Source organism: Convolutriloba macropyga, chromosome 4 (genome assembly GCF_964194025.1).
Source record: "Convolutriloba macropyga chromosome 4, txConMacr16.3, whole genome shotgun sequence".
Lineage (NCBI taxonomy): Eukaryota > Metazoa > Xenacoelomorpha > Acoela > Convolutidae > Convolutriloba > Convolutriloba macropyga.
In genome coordinates, this window is record NC_134471.1 from 37,073,908 (window position 1) to 37,092,249 (window position 18,342).

At 35.5% G+C, this 18,342-nt stretch overlaps 1 protein-coding gene across 5 annotated transcripts in view; it reads left to right on the plus strand.

Moving 5' to 3' along the window:
• The window catches only part of LOC142337650 (uncharacterized), a 224,756-nt gene that overhangs the window by 63,368 nt on the left and 143,046 nt on the right, over positions 1-18,342 (plus strand). For all 5 annotated transcript variants that reach the window (XM_075387045.1, XM_075387041.1, XM_075387044.1 and 2 more), the window contains 2 exons: positions 1,996-2,231; positions 14,335-14,476. In XM_075387045.1, the coding sequence (XP_075243160.1) occupies positions 1,996-2,231; positions 14,335-14,476 (378 nt within the window). The remainder of the gene's footprint in view (positions 1-1,995; positions 2,232-14,334; positions 14,477-18,342) is intronic.

Genomic DNA, 18,342 nt, shown 5'->3' on the forward strand with positions numbered 1-18,342 from the left:
TAAATGGTTTTCATGCCGAAGTTGTAAAGAGAGAGAGAGAGAGAGAAAGAAGCGATTGGTTTCAGCGTGAATCTAATTTTGTGCAATTCTGGTTTAAGAATGCAGTGAGAAAACAGTGTTTGTACCAGTTTTAATTTTTTGAGAGATCTTTCTCTTGCAATTTTAGTTTTTTTTCTGAATTTGTCAAAATTTGATTCGTGTGTTGTGACTTGCATCGTTTTCGCTTTTTGAAGCCCTCAGAAGACAGCTTTTGGTTTATAATACTTCGACGCTCTGTTTTTTCTATTTTTTAAGCGCTTTCTTGAGTTTTAATCTCATTAATGACTTGAGTTGGTGTCTCTCTTTGTTTCTGATATAATGGTTTTAAAAGTTTTGTCACTATTTGTTTTCAGAAAAATATCGCTGTTTTATCGATGTTTGCCCGAATTTGTTCTGCGTCCTGTCTCATTATCTTATTAATGAATGGTCTGATCTGCATTTGAATGAGGGATTTTTGAATTTTTATTTCAACTTCTCTTTGTAGCTAACGTTGTTAACGATTGTTACAATATTTGTTTTGAAAAATATCTAATTGTTTTGAATTTTGCCCGTGTTTGGTTTACTTTCTCTGGTGATTTTAATTCAAATTTAACGTACAAAGTCTCATCGACTTGGATGAATGAGTTTTTTTTTAAATTTTTTCACGTCGTAGCTAATGGTATTGTTGACTTTAACACCATTTGTTTATGAAAAATTTGAGTTAATTTTTGATTGATGCTTAAATTTTTTCTTGTTATATTGTCCGTTGTATTTATAAGCATTAAATTAAGTGCTGTCCTGGAGGTCGCGGGTGCGAACATCTATTTGGTCCGAGTTTTTGCGCCCATAAAAAAATCTTCAACCCCTCTAAGCTGAATTGCCTCCGCCTGTCGTTCGATCCTTAGTCGGTTTATGTTTCCACATCGATTTGTAGAGTTTTTTCCTGTCTCTTAATCTTATTAATGACAGGTGGTATTAGCTCTCTAATGAGACATAATTGTAATAAGTTCACATTTTTTCTTTTCGTATGCTTTTAGCACTATTGCTTTCAAAAAATATCGTTGATTTCTAGTCGCATTGAATCTAAATTGAAGCTCAAGACTTGTCTTGCTTTGTTCATTTTGGTTTGCGAGCTGACGCATTTTGGTTAAATTTTTTTTACGCCTCAAAGTTCAAGAAAGCAGACGTGTCAACGTTTTCATGAGTTTCTTCGGCGTTATATTTTTTGAAGTCATTTTCAACGCTAGTTAGGAGTGAGTTCTAAGATGAATTGTATGATTGATTTTGTTCTAAATGTCCTTTAAGAATACTTTTTGGGACTCAAGGGGTCATCGTAGGCTATTTCGGCAATCTGCCGGCTACGGTTAAAATTTTTGCTTTTTGGTATTATTTTATCGTGATTCTTCTTTTTTGCGTGATCTAGATTATTACCTCAATCACAATTTTTAGAAAGCTTTCTAAGAAACTTCAAGTGATAAATGTGCACGCAGTTTTTTCATTTTTGACTTTAGACCTCTTTAGTAGCCTTCATCACTCTAGAAACATGATTTTAAACCACTTTAAAGCTGCTAACCCGTTTCTCTGAAGCTGAAGCAGTCTATAATAAAATTGAGCCCAAGTCAGTCGTTCGAGATTAATTTGTCGTACATGAGTTGATTGCTGTTTCTGGTTTACTGCAGAGCGTCATATCATTTCACTGCTTAATTTTTTTGCGTAAATTGAGTTGTGGCAACAGTTAGGAAACAGAAAATAGCAAAAAAAACCTTATCAGTGGCCAATTTTGTTCACTCAGCTATATTTAATGACTCCTCATTAGATTGGTGTTAATAGATATCCAGTTCATTTCTATTTAAAAATGAATACTTTCTCGAACAGTAATGCTCTTTGGTTAACTTCTGCGTGAATGAAAATTGTTCGTGGGAAAATGGGTTAAGTATTCATACATTACTAGTTTCAATTCTATTTTGAACGTTTCAGCGTGTTAATTTCTCGGATTCTTCTCTACCTGAGGTCATCCACGAGTTTGACTCTGACCACGTGAACGACATTGCTGTAGACTTTCTAAACGACAGGCTGTACTGGGTTGAGCAGAACAGGAAGGACTTCTCTCATCGCATAATGTCGAGTGACTTCGATGGAACTATGAAACGGGAGATCATTGGGAATGACGATTTGACTGCTCCTAAGGCTATGGCTATCGATCCATTCAAAGGGTACTTGATTCAATTAATGTATTTGTTGAGCAAATATTCTCTCATTGAGTAATTTTAATCGACCAATTAAAATTAATGTTAGTAGAAATTGAAAGCAGAATGATCATCTGCACGGAAACTTTTCGCGGCTTGTTTAACAGTAAATGCTGGTGCAAGTCTAGAGTGTTGGTTAAAATTCTTAAATGATTTGTATTAGATCATTTTATAGTTGCAAAGTGGTGCCCTATATTGAGGTGTCCTTGTTTGTTACAAGATATTTTTTTAGCTGCGGAGCTATATTACGGTGCTCCTGGTTTTTTACATTACAAAGTATTTGATTGTATTGGTGTGCTGTCTATTTTTTAAGATCACGCTTTTTTCGGCTTCACGTTAGTGATAAACCAAATTAGAGAGATGTTAATTATGTTGGAGTAGTGAAGGGAGCGAAAAAGTGAGTAGGTTTGAAGCTTTCCCGAGTATCTTCAAAGTGGAGTGAGTAGTTCGTTTTGAACAAATTCTAGGTTTTTGAAATTGAATTTTTCTGTTTCTGCTATTTGAGTGCTTTTTTCAGCGTGTAATTGCTCTCAAACGAAGTTTGTGGCAATGATATTAGTCATGTTGGTCCTTTTTATGCGATTTTTCGCCTGACAGGTTTTTTGTCTGTCCCATTTCGTCTTTAAAAACGTGATAAATAGGTAGCGCCCAGCGGGCATTAAGTTTCATTAGAAGCCCATTGTCTCCTTTAGTAGTCCTTCAAGTGCTTAGTGTGATGAAGCTACCAGGAAGGCCGTAGTTTAAAGGTAAAATGTCATTTTTAGGAGTTTTTGAGCCCAAAATGTTGCAATTTTTCATTTTTCAGACTTATTGGGCCAGTCCAAAATTGGGGATGGTTTGAGTTGACAAAGGGCTTTTGCAAGACATAAGTACTTATTATGAGCATTGGAAGAGCTATATATTTTGGACTCCAAACAAAAACAGGCAAATTTATACAAATTTTTACAATTTTTTTTCAAGTTTTAGAAAAGTGTTTCATTTTTCAGGTTTTCCAGCCTTGTGTGTCAAGGAACCTCCTGTAGGGTTTGATAATAGGCTACTGCATAGTTTCTAGTGGTAATGGATGGAATGGTTTTCAACTTTTTAACATCACGAATTTGAACATTTTTTTGAACTTGCTTTTTTCATTTTTTTGGAATTTACTGTCATTATTCAAGTTTCTCCGGATTCAAGGCCCAGAAAATCTCCTTTCGGCTTTTATCATAACTTAATGAAATGGATGGAATAGTTTTCAACTTTTTAATATTACATTACAATTTTTAGCAATTTTTTTTTATAAAACTTGCAATTTTTTACTACGGTTTGATTTGTACTACGGCAGTTATCAAACTAGGGTTTGATAATAGGTTACTGCATAGTTTCTAGATGGAATGGAATGTTTTCCAAGATTTTAACATCACGAATTTTTTTTTGAAAACTTACATTTTTTGTCATTTTCATTATTAGGGTTTTTCAGCCCCGGGGTCCAGAAAATCGCATTTAGGTTTTGATAATAACTTATTGGGAAGTTTTTGTTGACCATTGAATAGTTCTCAACTTTTTACTGTTTAGTTCAACAATTATTAGCAACTTTTTTTTGTAAATTTGCAATTTTAAGTTTTTTATGTCTTTTTTCGTTTTTAGGTTTCTCCAGCCTCAAGAGCCGAGGAACCTCCTCTAGAGTCCGATAATAGGTTACTCAGGTTACTAGATAGTTTCTTGTTGTAATGAATTTTTCCAAGATTTTAATATACGAAATAAGCAATTTTTTAAAATAATATTTGCAATTTTTTAAAAATATTTTTGAATTTTTCTGGCACCAGGGGCCCAGTGACCACCTCCAAGGTTTAATACTAAGCTGCTGCACTGCTGCATAGTTTCTAGAGTTAATGGAATGGTTATTAATGTTTTAACTCGAGTTTTATTAATTTTTTGATAAAATGTTTTTCAAATTTTTGGAAAAGAAAAGCGTTTTCATCTTTAAAATCGTTTTCAGGTTCTGGAGATACTATTATTGCGAAATTAAATAAGATTTTGCTAAAATTTGTAATTGTTTTCAAAATTTTTGAATTTTGTTCTTTTCTGAGTTTAACGATCATTACTGGCTAACGAAACTTTTTACGTCTTGCATATGGGTTACATGACAGAACTCCAGAGAGAGAAAATGGTTTGGAACATTTTTTCCACTGCGAAATCTTGAAACTGTTTCAGATTTTGAACTTTTCAGTTCTTTCTATATGATTTAATTACTAACAGTGCTAGAAAATTAGAAGTTGCAGAGTCAAATCTCATCATATATTTCCTTAACTCCTTTGTTGATGCCGCATTTCCGCTGCTGTAATATGTTGTGATGTCATCATCACATTAACCCTCATCAACGCTGATTTATAGTAGAATTGTATGAACATATTTTTTAAAATCATAAATGACTTGATTAAATATACTTACGGCGTTAAGGGTAGCTCTTAGAAGTTGATCCCCTACCTCACTCCCGCCCCCAATCCCCACCCCTTCACATCCTTCAGGCGGTAAGGGCCCCATGCAGCTAAAGATCCCCTCCCACTGTTGCCCTCCCCCACCGTTGCGCCACCCCCTTCCTGCACACCACCAGCTGCGCTCACCTCACGACTCTTTTAATTACGCTTATATTAGCCTCACTAAACCGTGGATAGCTACTGACAAAGCCAACCGCTGGCCGGCAGCAATTCAACCGACATTAGTTGGTTATGTTTCTTCACATGTTTATGGTTATGTTTTCTAATGTCGCCTATTTGCAATTGAATGAACTCATAGACGGGCTGCTAGTGTTTTTTTCAACTTTTACACTATTTCTTGTAATAAAATTTTATTGAAATTTTGATGCTTGCCCCTTTTTTATTATCACTGTTGTCTTACCACATAGTATCATTGGTGACAGTATCATTGGTTGCTAATGAGGCACAAGTTAACCTAATTAAGTGTTTGAGTTTATGGCTCGTTGCTTGACACTATTTCTCGACTTTGACGCTATTTCTCAAATTTTTCGTGATTTTTTGAGTTTTGAAGCGATTTGTTTTTTAGTTTGACCTCAATTGGGACGGGTCTCAGATCCCTAATATGATTAGTTTAAATCGATTTTAGCTCAAAGCTAATTCTTTCCATGACTTTAACTTTCATCCTTTTCCATTAATATCGATTCTTTTTGCGGTTATTAGTATTTGTTGTCTTTGATGCTGTATTATCCCTTAATCTTTTTAATGGCAGATTTCATCGTTTACCAATGCGAAATAGGCAAAGCTAATTAGTCGCTTGAGTTCACAGCAATCGTTTTTAAGATTTTGACATCTGCATTTTGAGAAATAATAATTGATTTTTTGTTTAAAGTGTTCTTGTTTTTCTTGCGGTCTTTTCGCTTAGTCTTGAGAATATCTTTCAACTAGCGTTTTCATGTACCTAGATACCATTTGTTTTTTAAAGGTTTAAGCGAAGTTGTATGTTTTCCTTCATTTTGGCTATTGTCCATTTTTCAGTTATTTAAGCTGCTGAAAACTATTCTATGACGTTTTAAGTTTTATGATATGCTGTGGGTTTTGGCTTGTAGTTATGAGGTTCTCTAAGCTTGGCGCTACTGGTTGTAAAAGTTTATGGTTTTACCAATTCGCAGTTTTTGCCCTTTTTTTATTCTGGTTGGTCATGATTCTAACAAGGTGGTTGTTTTATGTACACATCCAGGTACTCATAGAGTCAACATTTTCAAAAATTGTTGTTTTAAAGGATTTTTAAAGCACTGAATCTTGGAAGAGATTTTTTATTTTGGAATATTGTTCACTTTGTGCATATACGGTCCGTGGCTTTGTAGACTGTCTTATTTTGATGTTTCTGTGAAATATTAATAGTAAGGTCATTAGTTAAGTCAATTCTTTGGATTGTTATTCAGGACGTGTCAGGAGTTCATGAACAATTTTTCGCTTGACATTACTCACGCCTTCGAATTTAAGTTTTTCAATCAAAATTTGAATTAAACTTTTTTCCTAATCTTTTCTGTTTCTATCTGTATTTTACGGCACGCAAGTCTATTTCTCAGATATAAACTGCCGGCTATGTTTGAGAATTTTGATCTCAAATGGTTTGAACTCTAAAAGTAGAGTGAGAAAATGAAATTTGAACTAAAATTCATGTCATCCAAACGTAGAGTGAGAGAATGATGTTTGAACAATGATTAGTTGCTCTCCAACAAAGTTTGAGGCAATTATTGTAGAGGTGTGTCTTTATGGAGAACTTTTGTTTGCCGCTTTTTTGAGAAAATTATTGACTTCTCAGGTGACTTTTTCACGCTCCAGTTCTTTATTTTTCAATGATATCAGTTGCTCTCATTGTTTCTAATACGAAAGGGATTTTAAGCTGTTGAGGATAAAGCTTAGTGGTTAAGATGTCAGGCTGCTATCCCGGAGCGTTTGGAGTTTCGGCTGCTATCCCGGAGTTTGCAGCCTGCTATACCAGTCCCGGGATAGCAGCCTGCTATACCAGTCAGGCTGCTATCCCGTAGTTTGCTACCCCTATGCTTTTGGAGTTTTGGCACCCATAAAAAAATTTCTAAGCTACACCCCCTCTAAATTCGACATTAGTCGGTTTGTTTCTTTTTGTCCATGGTTTAGGTCAAGTGCTGCAGTTTGACGTCTGTTTTGCTGTTTTTTGCTCTGCTGTTTTTCGCGGTTTAACCTTTTGGTAGTTTTTCTGTTATGTTCTTGCTTGATTTTATGTGTCTCGATTTTAGTGTCAAGAATTTGATCACGCGGCCATAAGTGAATTAGCTATTTTTTTCTGTGACTTCTACGTAACACCAAGTGTACATGTTTCGTCACTTTTATTTTCTGTATGGATACAGAGGTCTGTCAACACTTATTCAACAAAATATAATTATTTTTAATAGCCGCCCTCATCTTCTCAGCTGGCTATTATAGCGCTCCTATATTTTTTTACTTCGTCGAACTTTTTTTCGTTTTAACCATTTTCCCGCTTTTTCGACATTTTGCGTGAAATCTTTTTGACTTCTCTAGGCTAGTTTCACTCTTCTGTCATTCTGCTCGAACTCCTTTTAAACAGCAGCTGCTCAGCAAAGCAATGCAAAATGAGAGAGTCAGTATAAAAAAATCAAAGTCAGAAATAGAAACGGGATAAACCCATAAAGCCCATTTTTAGATGCCCGGTACTTGAACTTTGTTCTCAGAAGTTTTAGTTACTATCTACACTGCTTATTGGTATTGATACTAGACCCTCTAGCCTCTAACTGAGAGACTCGTATGTTCAATTACAAAATGACATCAAAATAAATCGCACTTAAAAATGTTTTTATACAAAAATCAATTTTTGTGGATATTTTCGATCCTTTCAATCCCAATAGAGTTATGGGAATCAACGGCGGCTATTTTCCGGCAATCTGCCGGGTATGTTTTTAGTTGCTTCAAATCCTTGGAAGGCCTGAAGCGTCTATCGCGGCTTTTGTCCCGCAATCTGCTGGCTAGGTTTCGTTTTTTATCGGATTTCTTTTTCTAAATGGATGTCCCAATCAATTCATAGTCCAATTTAGGTCTAGTTTTCTGTTTAGTCAATGATATTTCTTTGAATTGTTGGTCAGATTATCCATGTTTTTTTTTGTTTCAGCGTCTGACGGTCTTTTTTCGTTTTACATTTTTTCCCAAAGCAAAGCTGAAAAAGTCTGTGAATGGCTTCCTCTCTCTAACGGCATTTGGGTGCGTGGCGTCATTTTGCGCTCTCTATTAAACGTTTTAAAGGTCATTTGCGTGATTAATAGCCGCCGTAAACATCTCAGCTATTGTTTTTATGCGCTCTCCTTTTTACAATTCAAAGAATTTGAGTTGTAGTCGTCGCTGTCTTTGTTTTTAAGATCTGTTCGCACATTTTCATGATTTTTGAAGTCAAGATGATTTTGGTCACGCCGAAACAGGAAGTAGAGCGACGAGTAAACCGATAAACCGCCGGTCATTAAGTCTTAGAGCATTCGGTTATCAAAGGAGGTCATTAGAGCGATTGCTGGCTTACATCATTATCAAGCTGAAGAGCTTTCATTTCGGAAGCTCAATTAAGTATCGTTTTAGAATCTAACTGGAACTGCACGCTAAATTAAAACACCTTTTGACACTAAAAATCGGTCAATTGCTACTTTTTGTTTCCTTTTGAATAGCCGCCTCAGCTTCTCAGCCGGCTATTATAGCGCTCCTATGTTTTAACTTCGTCGAATAAAAATTTTTTCCTTTACCTTAGTGCACAGCTTGTTTAACATTTTCCGTGAAATCTTTTTGACTTCTCTGGGCGAGTTTCGCTCTTCTCTCATTCTCCTCAAAGTGATTTTAGATAGCAGTTGCGCAGCAAAACAATTCAAAATGAACAGAGTCAGTATCAAAAAACGAAATCAGAAAAAGAATCGGGATAAACACAAAGCCCAATTTTAGGCACCCGTTTCTCGAACTTGGTTCTTATTAGTTTTAGTTACCATCTTTAATGCTGTTTGGTATTGATACTAGCTCCTGTATTGTCTCACTATTAAACAGGAGTATGTTCAACGACAAAATGACATCAAAATAGTTCGCACTTTAAAATTATTTTCTTTAAAAACCATTTTTTAAATTATTTTTCTGTTCTTTCAATCCCAATCGTGGTTATGGGAATCAACGGTGGCTATTTTCCGGCAATCTGCCGGGTATGTTCCTTTGTCTTGTTTTTTTTGTCTGCTGATTTAATCTTAATAGTAGCATATTGCATCGGCCATCTGTTGCAACCAAATCTGATCTTTTTTTTACAGCTGCGAAGTTTCATTTCATTTTACATTTGTTCACAGAGCAAAGATGAAAAAAACAAATTTTCTGAACTACTTCTTCCTCTCACTAACGGAACGGCGTTTGAACGTTACGTCATTGCTAATTCTCTCTAGCAAAAGTTTTTAAATCATTTGCGTGATTAGATTTTGATCAATCGTGACATCTCTCATAAAAGGACTTTGCACTAAACTTTGTTCTTTAAAACTTAAGTTAAATCTGAATTTGTTTAAGGTCAAAGGAAATCATATGTGTACTCAAGGACCTTAAAGAAAAGACTTCTGCGCAATGAATTTTAACAAGCTTTATTAATTTATCGCTGAATGTTTTTTTACATAGATTTCTGAGCATGAGCGTTGTCGACAACTCTTTCAACTTATATTTGTATATGTTTCTATCTCTATTACACGGCACGCATGTCTACTCTTTTGCAGCTATTCCGGCAATCTGCCGACTATGTTAATATTTTTCAGCTATTTTTGCGTAACACCCTTTGTTTCCGAGCAGTTGCAGTGAATTTTTTACTACTTCCGTTGTTGGAATTTTTGCCCCTCCCTTAGTATAGTGAATGCAAGATTTTATGCGCTTTTTATTTTTGAATTTTATTATTTGCTTTAAAATTTCCGTTTATAGTCACGTATTTTAATTACTTCTAAATCAAAAAAAGTCTGAAATAACTTTGTGCTCTGATTTTTTTGTTTGCTAAGCCATGTGTTCTGTTGACTATCAGAATCTAGTTTCTATAACCCTTTGGTAGCCAAATTTTTAGATGTTTCGTTTCTTGGGATTGTAATTTAGGACTTTTACTGCGATGATTAATTGCCCTCAAATCAATCTAATTGCCCTTACCGGTCGTTTGATAGCAGTTGGCTGGTTTTGTTTTTTATTTCTTCGTCAACCATTTTACGTTACAACCTTGACGTAACGCTCACTTTAAATCTTTTTTCTTTCAAGCACGCATTTTTGACTTGAAATAATGCACAAATTATGCTGGTTTTCTCAATCAAATCATGACTTGCCAGCAATTACTTAAGAAAAACGGCTAAACATTTTTTCGGTCCTTATTTTTTTAGACTGACGGTGTACGAAGCTTGCATAGCTATATACCAGCTATATTTATTGCAATATACCAGCTATGTATTCAAATAAATTCAACTAATAGCCGCCCTAATCTTTTCCTCGGGCTATTATTGAGCTCCTATTTTTCAACGAGGAGTATTGGTGGAGCGTCTTTTTTCAAAAGATTTAAAATTATTTAAAACAAGATGTAAAAGTTAATGCAGTACGTGAAAATTAAGGTCAAACGGCTGAACGAATTCAAGAGTAGAGAGAAGAGAGACTGATTTTCTGTTCATATCGAGTTTTTGAGAGTGAAAAAAGTAGGTGTGAAACATTTTTGCTACGCGATCAGAAGTTTTTGATCACGCGCGGCGTTTCGAAGCAGTTTTGAAACATATTAAAAAGCTACGATTATTTTGGGTGGATTTTTGACCATCTCAATTATATATTCGAGTTTTCTATGCCATTTTAAGCTATTTCTGTGATTTCGCTGTCTTAGACGCCTTCTTATGGGTTTTGTACTTTTCTTCAAGTTTTTAGTGTGTCGAATACTTTTTGGTTGAAAATAGATTTTATTTTTGTTTTCACGGACTTATGATTTCTTCAATATTTGAGTTTTTGTTAACTAAGGAAAGTAGGCTAAATTTAAGCTTTATTTTTGTTTTTGTAGTTTTGTGCCTCATTCTTCCTCGTTTTTACCTTTCAGAATAATTGTTTCATCACCAATTGTTTCTGTTAGAGGTGTTTGTAGTGTTTTTGCTAATAAGTAGAATGGGAACAATTAAAAGTTTGATAGCACGTATTTTCATGAATAATTTAATCAAGTCGGCAGTTTTTTGTAGTTTTTAATTTTTGCTAATGTTTTAAGTTTTTTGCAGGTCGTTTGAGTGTCGCGTAGGTGCTCAAGAGATAAGCAGACACTTTTTAAAGGTTGCTTTAGGACAGTTATTGAGACTTCGCAATTTTCATAGACTATTAAGGAAATCAATGTTGTTATTAGATTTTGTCCTTTAATTATCTTTTTCATCGGGTTTTAGCCTTTAAAATGTATCGTTGGTTTAGTTTAATCCATCATTTGTTGGTCTCAAAGTTTTCAAGAAATTATTTTCATATTTTGCTTTCTCACTGATAATGTTTCCTCATTTCGTTTTTTCGAGTTGATTGGTAGTTTGGTAGCTTTATGAGATAGTGAAGGTGTACGTTAGTTAATAGCCGCACAGCGATGACTGGGGCTGTTATTCGCCTTCTCTTGTTTTTTTTTTCATTTCGACAAGATTTTTTTACGACCATATGACGCCACAATCTCTTCAAATCTACTTTTTGTTCATCCGTTCATGGAGTTTCAACTACATTGCGTGCATAACGTCGTTTTTCAAACTTGGTTGAGCGAGTTTTTTTGGTCCTCACTTATGAATGACTTTCTCACTCTGAAATTGACTTTTCTTTACTTTAAGAGATAAGGTCAAGTGAGTCTGTGTCACTATAATTGAAGGTTATTTGAGATCACCTAATAGAAGCAGCATTAATTTAAACAGATTCTGAATCAAAATATAACATCACAACGTTTAATAAAAAAGAAGTGCTTTTTTGGTCTGTTTCTTGAACTGCATTTTGAGACTGCAGTTCTACGAAAATTTTGTTTCACTTTACCTTCTTTTGCCGCTTTTCGACATTAAAATCTTTGACCGCTCTGGGCTATATTCATTCTTCCCGCATTCTGTTCAAAATGACTTTAAACAGCAGTTGCTGAGCAGAGCAATCTAAAATTAAGGGAGTCATAAAAACGAAATCAAAAGTAGAAACTGGGTGAAGCCATGTTTCAATATTTAATGCTTGTTGGTATTGATACACCCCTGTATGCTCTCAATAGGAGGCGGGATTGTGTCTAACAACGAATATGCCGGCAATCTGTCAGTTATTTTGATTTGTGTGATTACTCTAACTGACCTTACCGCTGAGCTTTATCTTGGATAAACAGGTACAGCTCAGCTGTTTCGTTAGAGGCCCTTAGCTGGCTTTAGTAGTTCCTTGAATGCTTAGAGTGGTGAAGCTGTTGGGAAGGCCGTAATTTAAGGTTAAAAGGTCATTTTTCGGAGATTTTGAACCGACAATGCTGCAATTTTTTCACGTTTTTTTCGTCATTTTATTAATAGCCGCGAAGCGATAGCTGGGGCTATTATTGGCCTTCTCTTGGTTTTTTTTATTTATTTCGTCGTGAACATTTTTGTTACGACCATATGACGTCACAACCACTTGAAATCTGCTTTTTGATCATTCGTTCGTGCAATTTCAACTGAATTGCGAGCGTGACGTCATTTTTCACTCTTAGTGGAGAGAGTTTTTTCTTCATTCACGTGATTAAAGTCCTGGTCACATGTGACTTACCTCACTCTTTAAAATGACTTCCTCACTCTGAAATTGACTTTTCTGTGCTTTAATTCAAAGAGATAGGGTCAAATGACTGCTTGTCACTCTAATTGAAGGTTTTTTAAGAGCAGCTAATAGAAACAGCAGTAAGTTATACGGATTCTTAATCAAAATTTAACATCTCAGCCCTTAATGGAAAAGTTTCTTTTTTGGTGTCTTTTTACCTTCTTTTGAGACTACAGATCTATGAAGCTATTGCGGCTATTTTCTGGCAATTTGCCAGCTATGTTTTATGTTCGACGTGTATTAAATTGAGGTTTGTAAAAGTTGATAAACGTCTTTTGCGAGACCTATGTTCTTTTTATGACCATTTTTGTAGGTATGTGGTTGGCATTGCAAAATAAATGCGCAAAATTGTATTAATTTTAACAATTTTTTCAAGTTTTTTTTTTTCAAAATTGTAGTCATTTTTTCAGGCGGAGGGGACAGGGAACCTCCTCTAGGGTTCATACATAGTTTACTGCGTAGTTGCTAGTGGTATTTGAATGTTTTCTTGGTATCTAGCATTTTTGCAATGTTTGTAATAAAATTTGAAAAATTTCTAAAATTCTTTGAAAATTATCCTGATGTTGCGATTTTATCGACCTTTATGGGCCAGTGAAACTTTTCCCAGGCTTGAAATTTGGTTACTGGAAATTTCCTGAAAACAATGAAATGGTTCTGAAAATATTATCACGATTTTTTGTCAGATTTTTACCAAATTTGCCATTGTTTTAATTTTTTTTGGAATTTTTTGTCATATTCTGAGTTTTATCGAGCTTCAAGGGCCAAATTAATCTTTTTTTAGTCTTGCAAATGGGTTACCGAAAAGATTTGGGTGACTGGCAAATAAATTGTTTCCAAATTTTATTATTGCGAAATTTCTCGTTTTTTATGGGCCAATTAACCCCTCTCAGGGCTTGTGCGTTGATTAATGGGTATATTTAAATGGAAGAAATCAGAATCAGATCTTCAGGGGGAAAGCTTCAAGAGTTATAGCATTGTTTGGGACTGTTTGCTTTTTCGGTGGCCAATGTTCAATTGATCTGTTGCTCGATGAAGTAGTTCTAAGTTTTCCATTCAATTATGTGGATTGTGTTTCAGGACTTGACCTGCCATGTTTTTTTTTGTTTCATCATTAAGATTTTTGTTACGACCATTTGAAATCGCAATCACTTCAAACCTGCTTTTCGTTCGTTCGTTCATACAATTTCGCATGCATTGCTTGCGTGACGTCATTTTTCGCTCTTATTGGAACGAATTTTTTTGTTCGTTGACGTGATTAAATTTTCGGTTACACGTGACTTAACTCTCTCAAAAATGACTGCGTAACTCTGAAATTGAATGTACTTTAATTCAAAGACCTAGGTCAAATAAATTCGGGTCTATCTAACTGAAGGGCATTTAAGGGCATCTAATAGAAGCAATACGTTAAACCGATTCGTAATCAAAATATAACATCTCAGCTTTTAATAAAAAGTTTCTTTTTTGCTCTGCTTCTTTTAATATCTTTTTGAGACTGCAGATCTACGAAGCTATTCCGGCTATTTTCTGTCAGTTTATCAGCTATATTTAACATTTTAGTTTTCAAATGTATTTTTTGTTTGAGTAACTCTATCGACTTGTTACTGTATCTTTTGCTACATGTGTTCTGCAGCTAGTAAGTCTATTTCGCAGCTTTTTTGTGATCTGGCTGAACATACGTTAAATATGTTAAGTTGATCACGGGCTAAACAGGGATTAAATAGTTTGCGAATATTTGATAACTACATGGAAGGAATTATAAATATGGAATACTTGTAAATTGATTTCAGACTTATCTTCTGGATGAAATGGGCAACTGTTCCTGCAATAATGCGGGCAACTGTTGACGGAAGAGATATCAAAGAGATCATAAGTGAAGATCTCTTCTGGAGCGAGTCTCTCAGCATTGACTTCTACACCGATGACCCCAAAGTAAGGCATAAGTTTGTTCTGATCAATCAAATTACATGGTAGGCTCAAGAATTTTCATCCTGCTAATAGCCGTCGTACGTCACTCAAACGGATATTATTTAGGAACTCTTGTTTTGCGTCTTTGATCTTCTAGTTTTATAATCTTTGATTTAGTTAAGTGTCACTTAAACAGGATGTCAAAGTCAATACCGTGCACGTGAAAACAAGTGTCAATGCTTCGCACGTGTTTAGGACAATGTTTTGAACAATAGTCAGAGAAAGAGAGAGAGAGAGAGTGAGAGAAAATATGGTCTTTAATTCATGCATTTTTAAGAGTTGGAGAAAAGTAGGCGTGAAAACTTTTCGCTAACCGAGTATAATTTTTGTTAGCGTGTAGCATTTTCAAAGCTTTTTTAACTTTAACTTTGGAAGCGTTCAAGACCATTTTTGAGGTTGTATTCAACTTCTAGATTAAATAAGTATTAATTGCTCTCGAACGAAGTTAGTAGCGATTATTGTAAGCCAGTTGGTATTTTCTATGCAAATTATTTGCTTGACCGTGTTTGCGCTTTTCTTGTAGAACATTCTTTGACTTCTCAAGTGACTTTTTTCACTCTTTCGCTCTTCATTTTTGAGTGATCTCGATTTTTCTCTGAAGTAAAACTTGTCGCTAATATAAAATAGATTGCAGCATAGCACACACAAGGGCCTGATAGCCGAGTAGGCGGTGCTTCTGGTGAGGGATCGGGAGGTCCATGGTTCGAATCATGGCGTGGTCAAATAGTTTTGGTCCCATAAAGAAAAAGTTATCTAGGCTACAGCCCCTGAATTAAATTGCCTCCTGTCGTTCGATAGTAAATCTTCCGACATTAGTCGGTTTCTGTTTAATAGCCGCACAGCGATAGCTGGGGCTATTATTGACCTTCTCTTGTTTTTTTTATTTCGTCGTCGCGATTTTTGTTACGACAATATGACGTCACAACCACTTCAAATCCTGCTTTTTGTTCATTCGTTCATGCAATTTCAACTGAATTGCGTGCGTGACGTCATTTTTCGCTCTTAGTGGAGCGAGTTTTTTTGTTCATTCGCGTGATTAAATTTTTGGTCACATTTGACTTACCTCACTCCCTAAATTGACTTCCTCGCTATGAAATTGACTTTTACTTTAATTCAAAGAGATAAGGTCAACTGAGTGTGTGTCACTCTAAATGAAGGTTATTTGAGCAGCTAATAGAGGCAGCAGAAACTTATACAGAATTTTAATCAAAATATAACATATCAGCCTTCAAATAAAAGACGAATTTTTTGGGCTGTCTTTTTAATAGCCGCCCTCATTTTCTCAGCCGGCTATTAGCGCGTTCCTATTTTTTTTACTTCGTCGATTTTTTTTTTCGCTTTACCCCATTTACCTCATTTTGCCGCTTTTTCGACATTTTGCTTGAAAGCTTTTTGACTTCTCTAGGCTAGTTTCTATCTTCTGTCATTCTGCTCGAACTCCTTTTAAACAGCAGCTGCTCAGCAAAGCAATTCGAAATGAAGAGAGTCACTATTAAAAAAACGGAATAGAAACGGGATAAAGCCCATTTTTAGATGCCCGTTACTTGAACTTTGTTCTCATAAGTTTTAGTAACTATCTATAATGCTTATTGGTATTGATAATAGACACTGTAGCCTCTCACTAAGAGACATGAGTATGTTCAACTACGAAATGACATCAATATAAATTGCACTTAAAGTTGTTTTTGTACAAAAATCAATTTTTGCTGATATTTTCTTTTCTTCCAATCCCAATAGAGTTATGGGAATCAACGGCGGATATTTTCCGGCAATCTGCTGGGTATGTTTTACGGTTTTTTTGAGACTGCAAATCTACGAAGCTATTGCGGCTATTTTCTGGCAATCTGACAGCTATGTTTATCAATTGCTCTCAAACGATGTTTGTCGGAATTATGTTAGTCCTGTGGTCTTAATACTGGTATTACGCTGATTTTTGAAGACGAGTATTGGTATTACACAGGTTTTTGTTAGCTGGTGCAGGTTTGTCCAAAACTTGAATTTTGACTTTCTTTTCGAACATTTACATCTGTTTTCGAGCATTGCACTTTAACAGTAGCTTAGCTTTTAATGCATAGTAGTTAGGAACTGCTTGTAATATTTACGGTGAAAAGGTCATCTTGAGGATTTTGTGATCGTATATAAGTCCCTCTTACCTGTCTAAACTAGACCAACCACAGCTATCAAGCCCCCTGCTTACCCCCTCCCCGCTTATCCCCCCTCCCCGCTTATCGTCCTAACCACTACAACCCGCCCTCCCCAGCACATACCTAACCCTCCTAACTACCTACTCCCCTCACCCAACTACCTACCCCCACCCCCACCACCTGTAGGGTTAGTTAAGAGTATTTATTCCAAGACTCTTCGGGTCGTTTCCTGTATTCTGTTGCCTATATTTTTGACAATTTTCATTTGAGTTTTTCGTTTGACCCTTTCAATTCTTCAAAAACGCGACAAATGGCTAACTCCCGGAGGGCGATGAGTTCTTACTGTACTCTAAGTATGCGATTCTGCGAAACTGTTTTGGAGATATGGTGTCAAGGGGAGATATGGTGCCCCCCCCCCCCCCCCCCCCCCCCACTTCAAGCTCTCATCGCCCACATCACCCCATCGATACCTCTGCACATGGTTCCACCCGTAACCCAGCGCGCTCAATCCACCATTACGCTTTTTCTCCTTTTGAGACTGAAGGTCTACGAAGATAGCGCAGCTATTTTCTGGCAATATAACAGCTATGTATGCGAATAAGTTTAATGTAATCTAAATTGCGTTATAATAACTTCACTTTAATCTGAATTGCGTGATGATAAAATTCGGCAATTTTTTGGCCTCCTTTTGGGTATTTTCGGCTTTCCTATTTTTTAATGCCATATTTGAATTTTTTGCATTGATGGAATTGCTTATTTACATAGTGTTCTAAATATAATTGGTTGATAGGTTTTTCCGTTCTCAAAGGAATTTTTCTCCTTTTTTCAACTAAATTTGTTTTCCCCCCTGATTACTTTTGTTTTTCATCGTGCTGTATACCGTGTGAGTTTTCACTGGCCAAACATAAACGCTGTATAAAGATTCCGGGAGAACAATTGTTTGAACTTTGCTTATTGTTTTGTTGAAACATGTTAATAGGTTTTGAATTTATCGTTTGTATCCTTTTTACTTTTTCACCTTAGTTTTTTTGTTTGTCATATTGATAGTCATTGATTCAAGATTCACGGTATCCCATAGAGAGATGGTAATAATTTTCAAAGCCGCCACTTGTTGAGTTTTCTTAAGAAAAATGTTTGCTTTTTTTAATAAATTTTTACCATTTTTATTACCGTTAGGTACCACAGCTTTACAGAAGTCTAGATTTTCACTTGTCATTTGCGACTTGTGTCACTGGAGACCCTACTGTCTGCTTGATCATGCTGCACTCAATTCTTTGATTTCAATAATTGCAATTTCTTGTAAGCAGATAATGTACTTGTGCTTAGTTGGAGGCAATAACAGACGCGATCAATTTTATTCAACAGTGTCTGATATTTCGCAAGGTTCGTGTCATTTTTACTGCGAAAGCAATTCATAAGAATTGAAGAGCGTTCATAAGAATTGACCAATATCAGAATTCAAATAGACTTCAGCTGTGTGATGATTAATAGCCGCCGTCAGCATCGAAGAGTATTGTTTAGGCGCTCTTTCTTTAAGTTCGTTAGGCTTTTCTTATTGAGCCCCAGATTGTTCAGTTCTTCTTAAATGTTGTGCTTTTTTGTTAACTTGGCCTTCACCTGACGTTGGTCCCATTTCATAGAGGTCGTTTGCAACGTTTTGCTTCTTTTGTCGATTTTTTGTTTCTT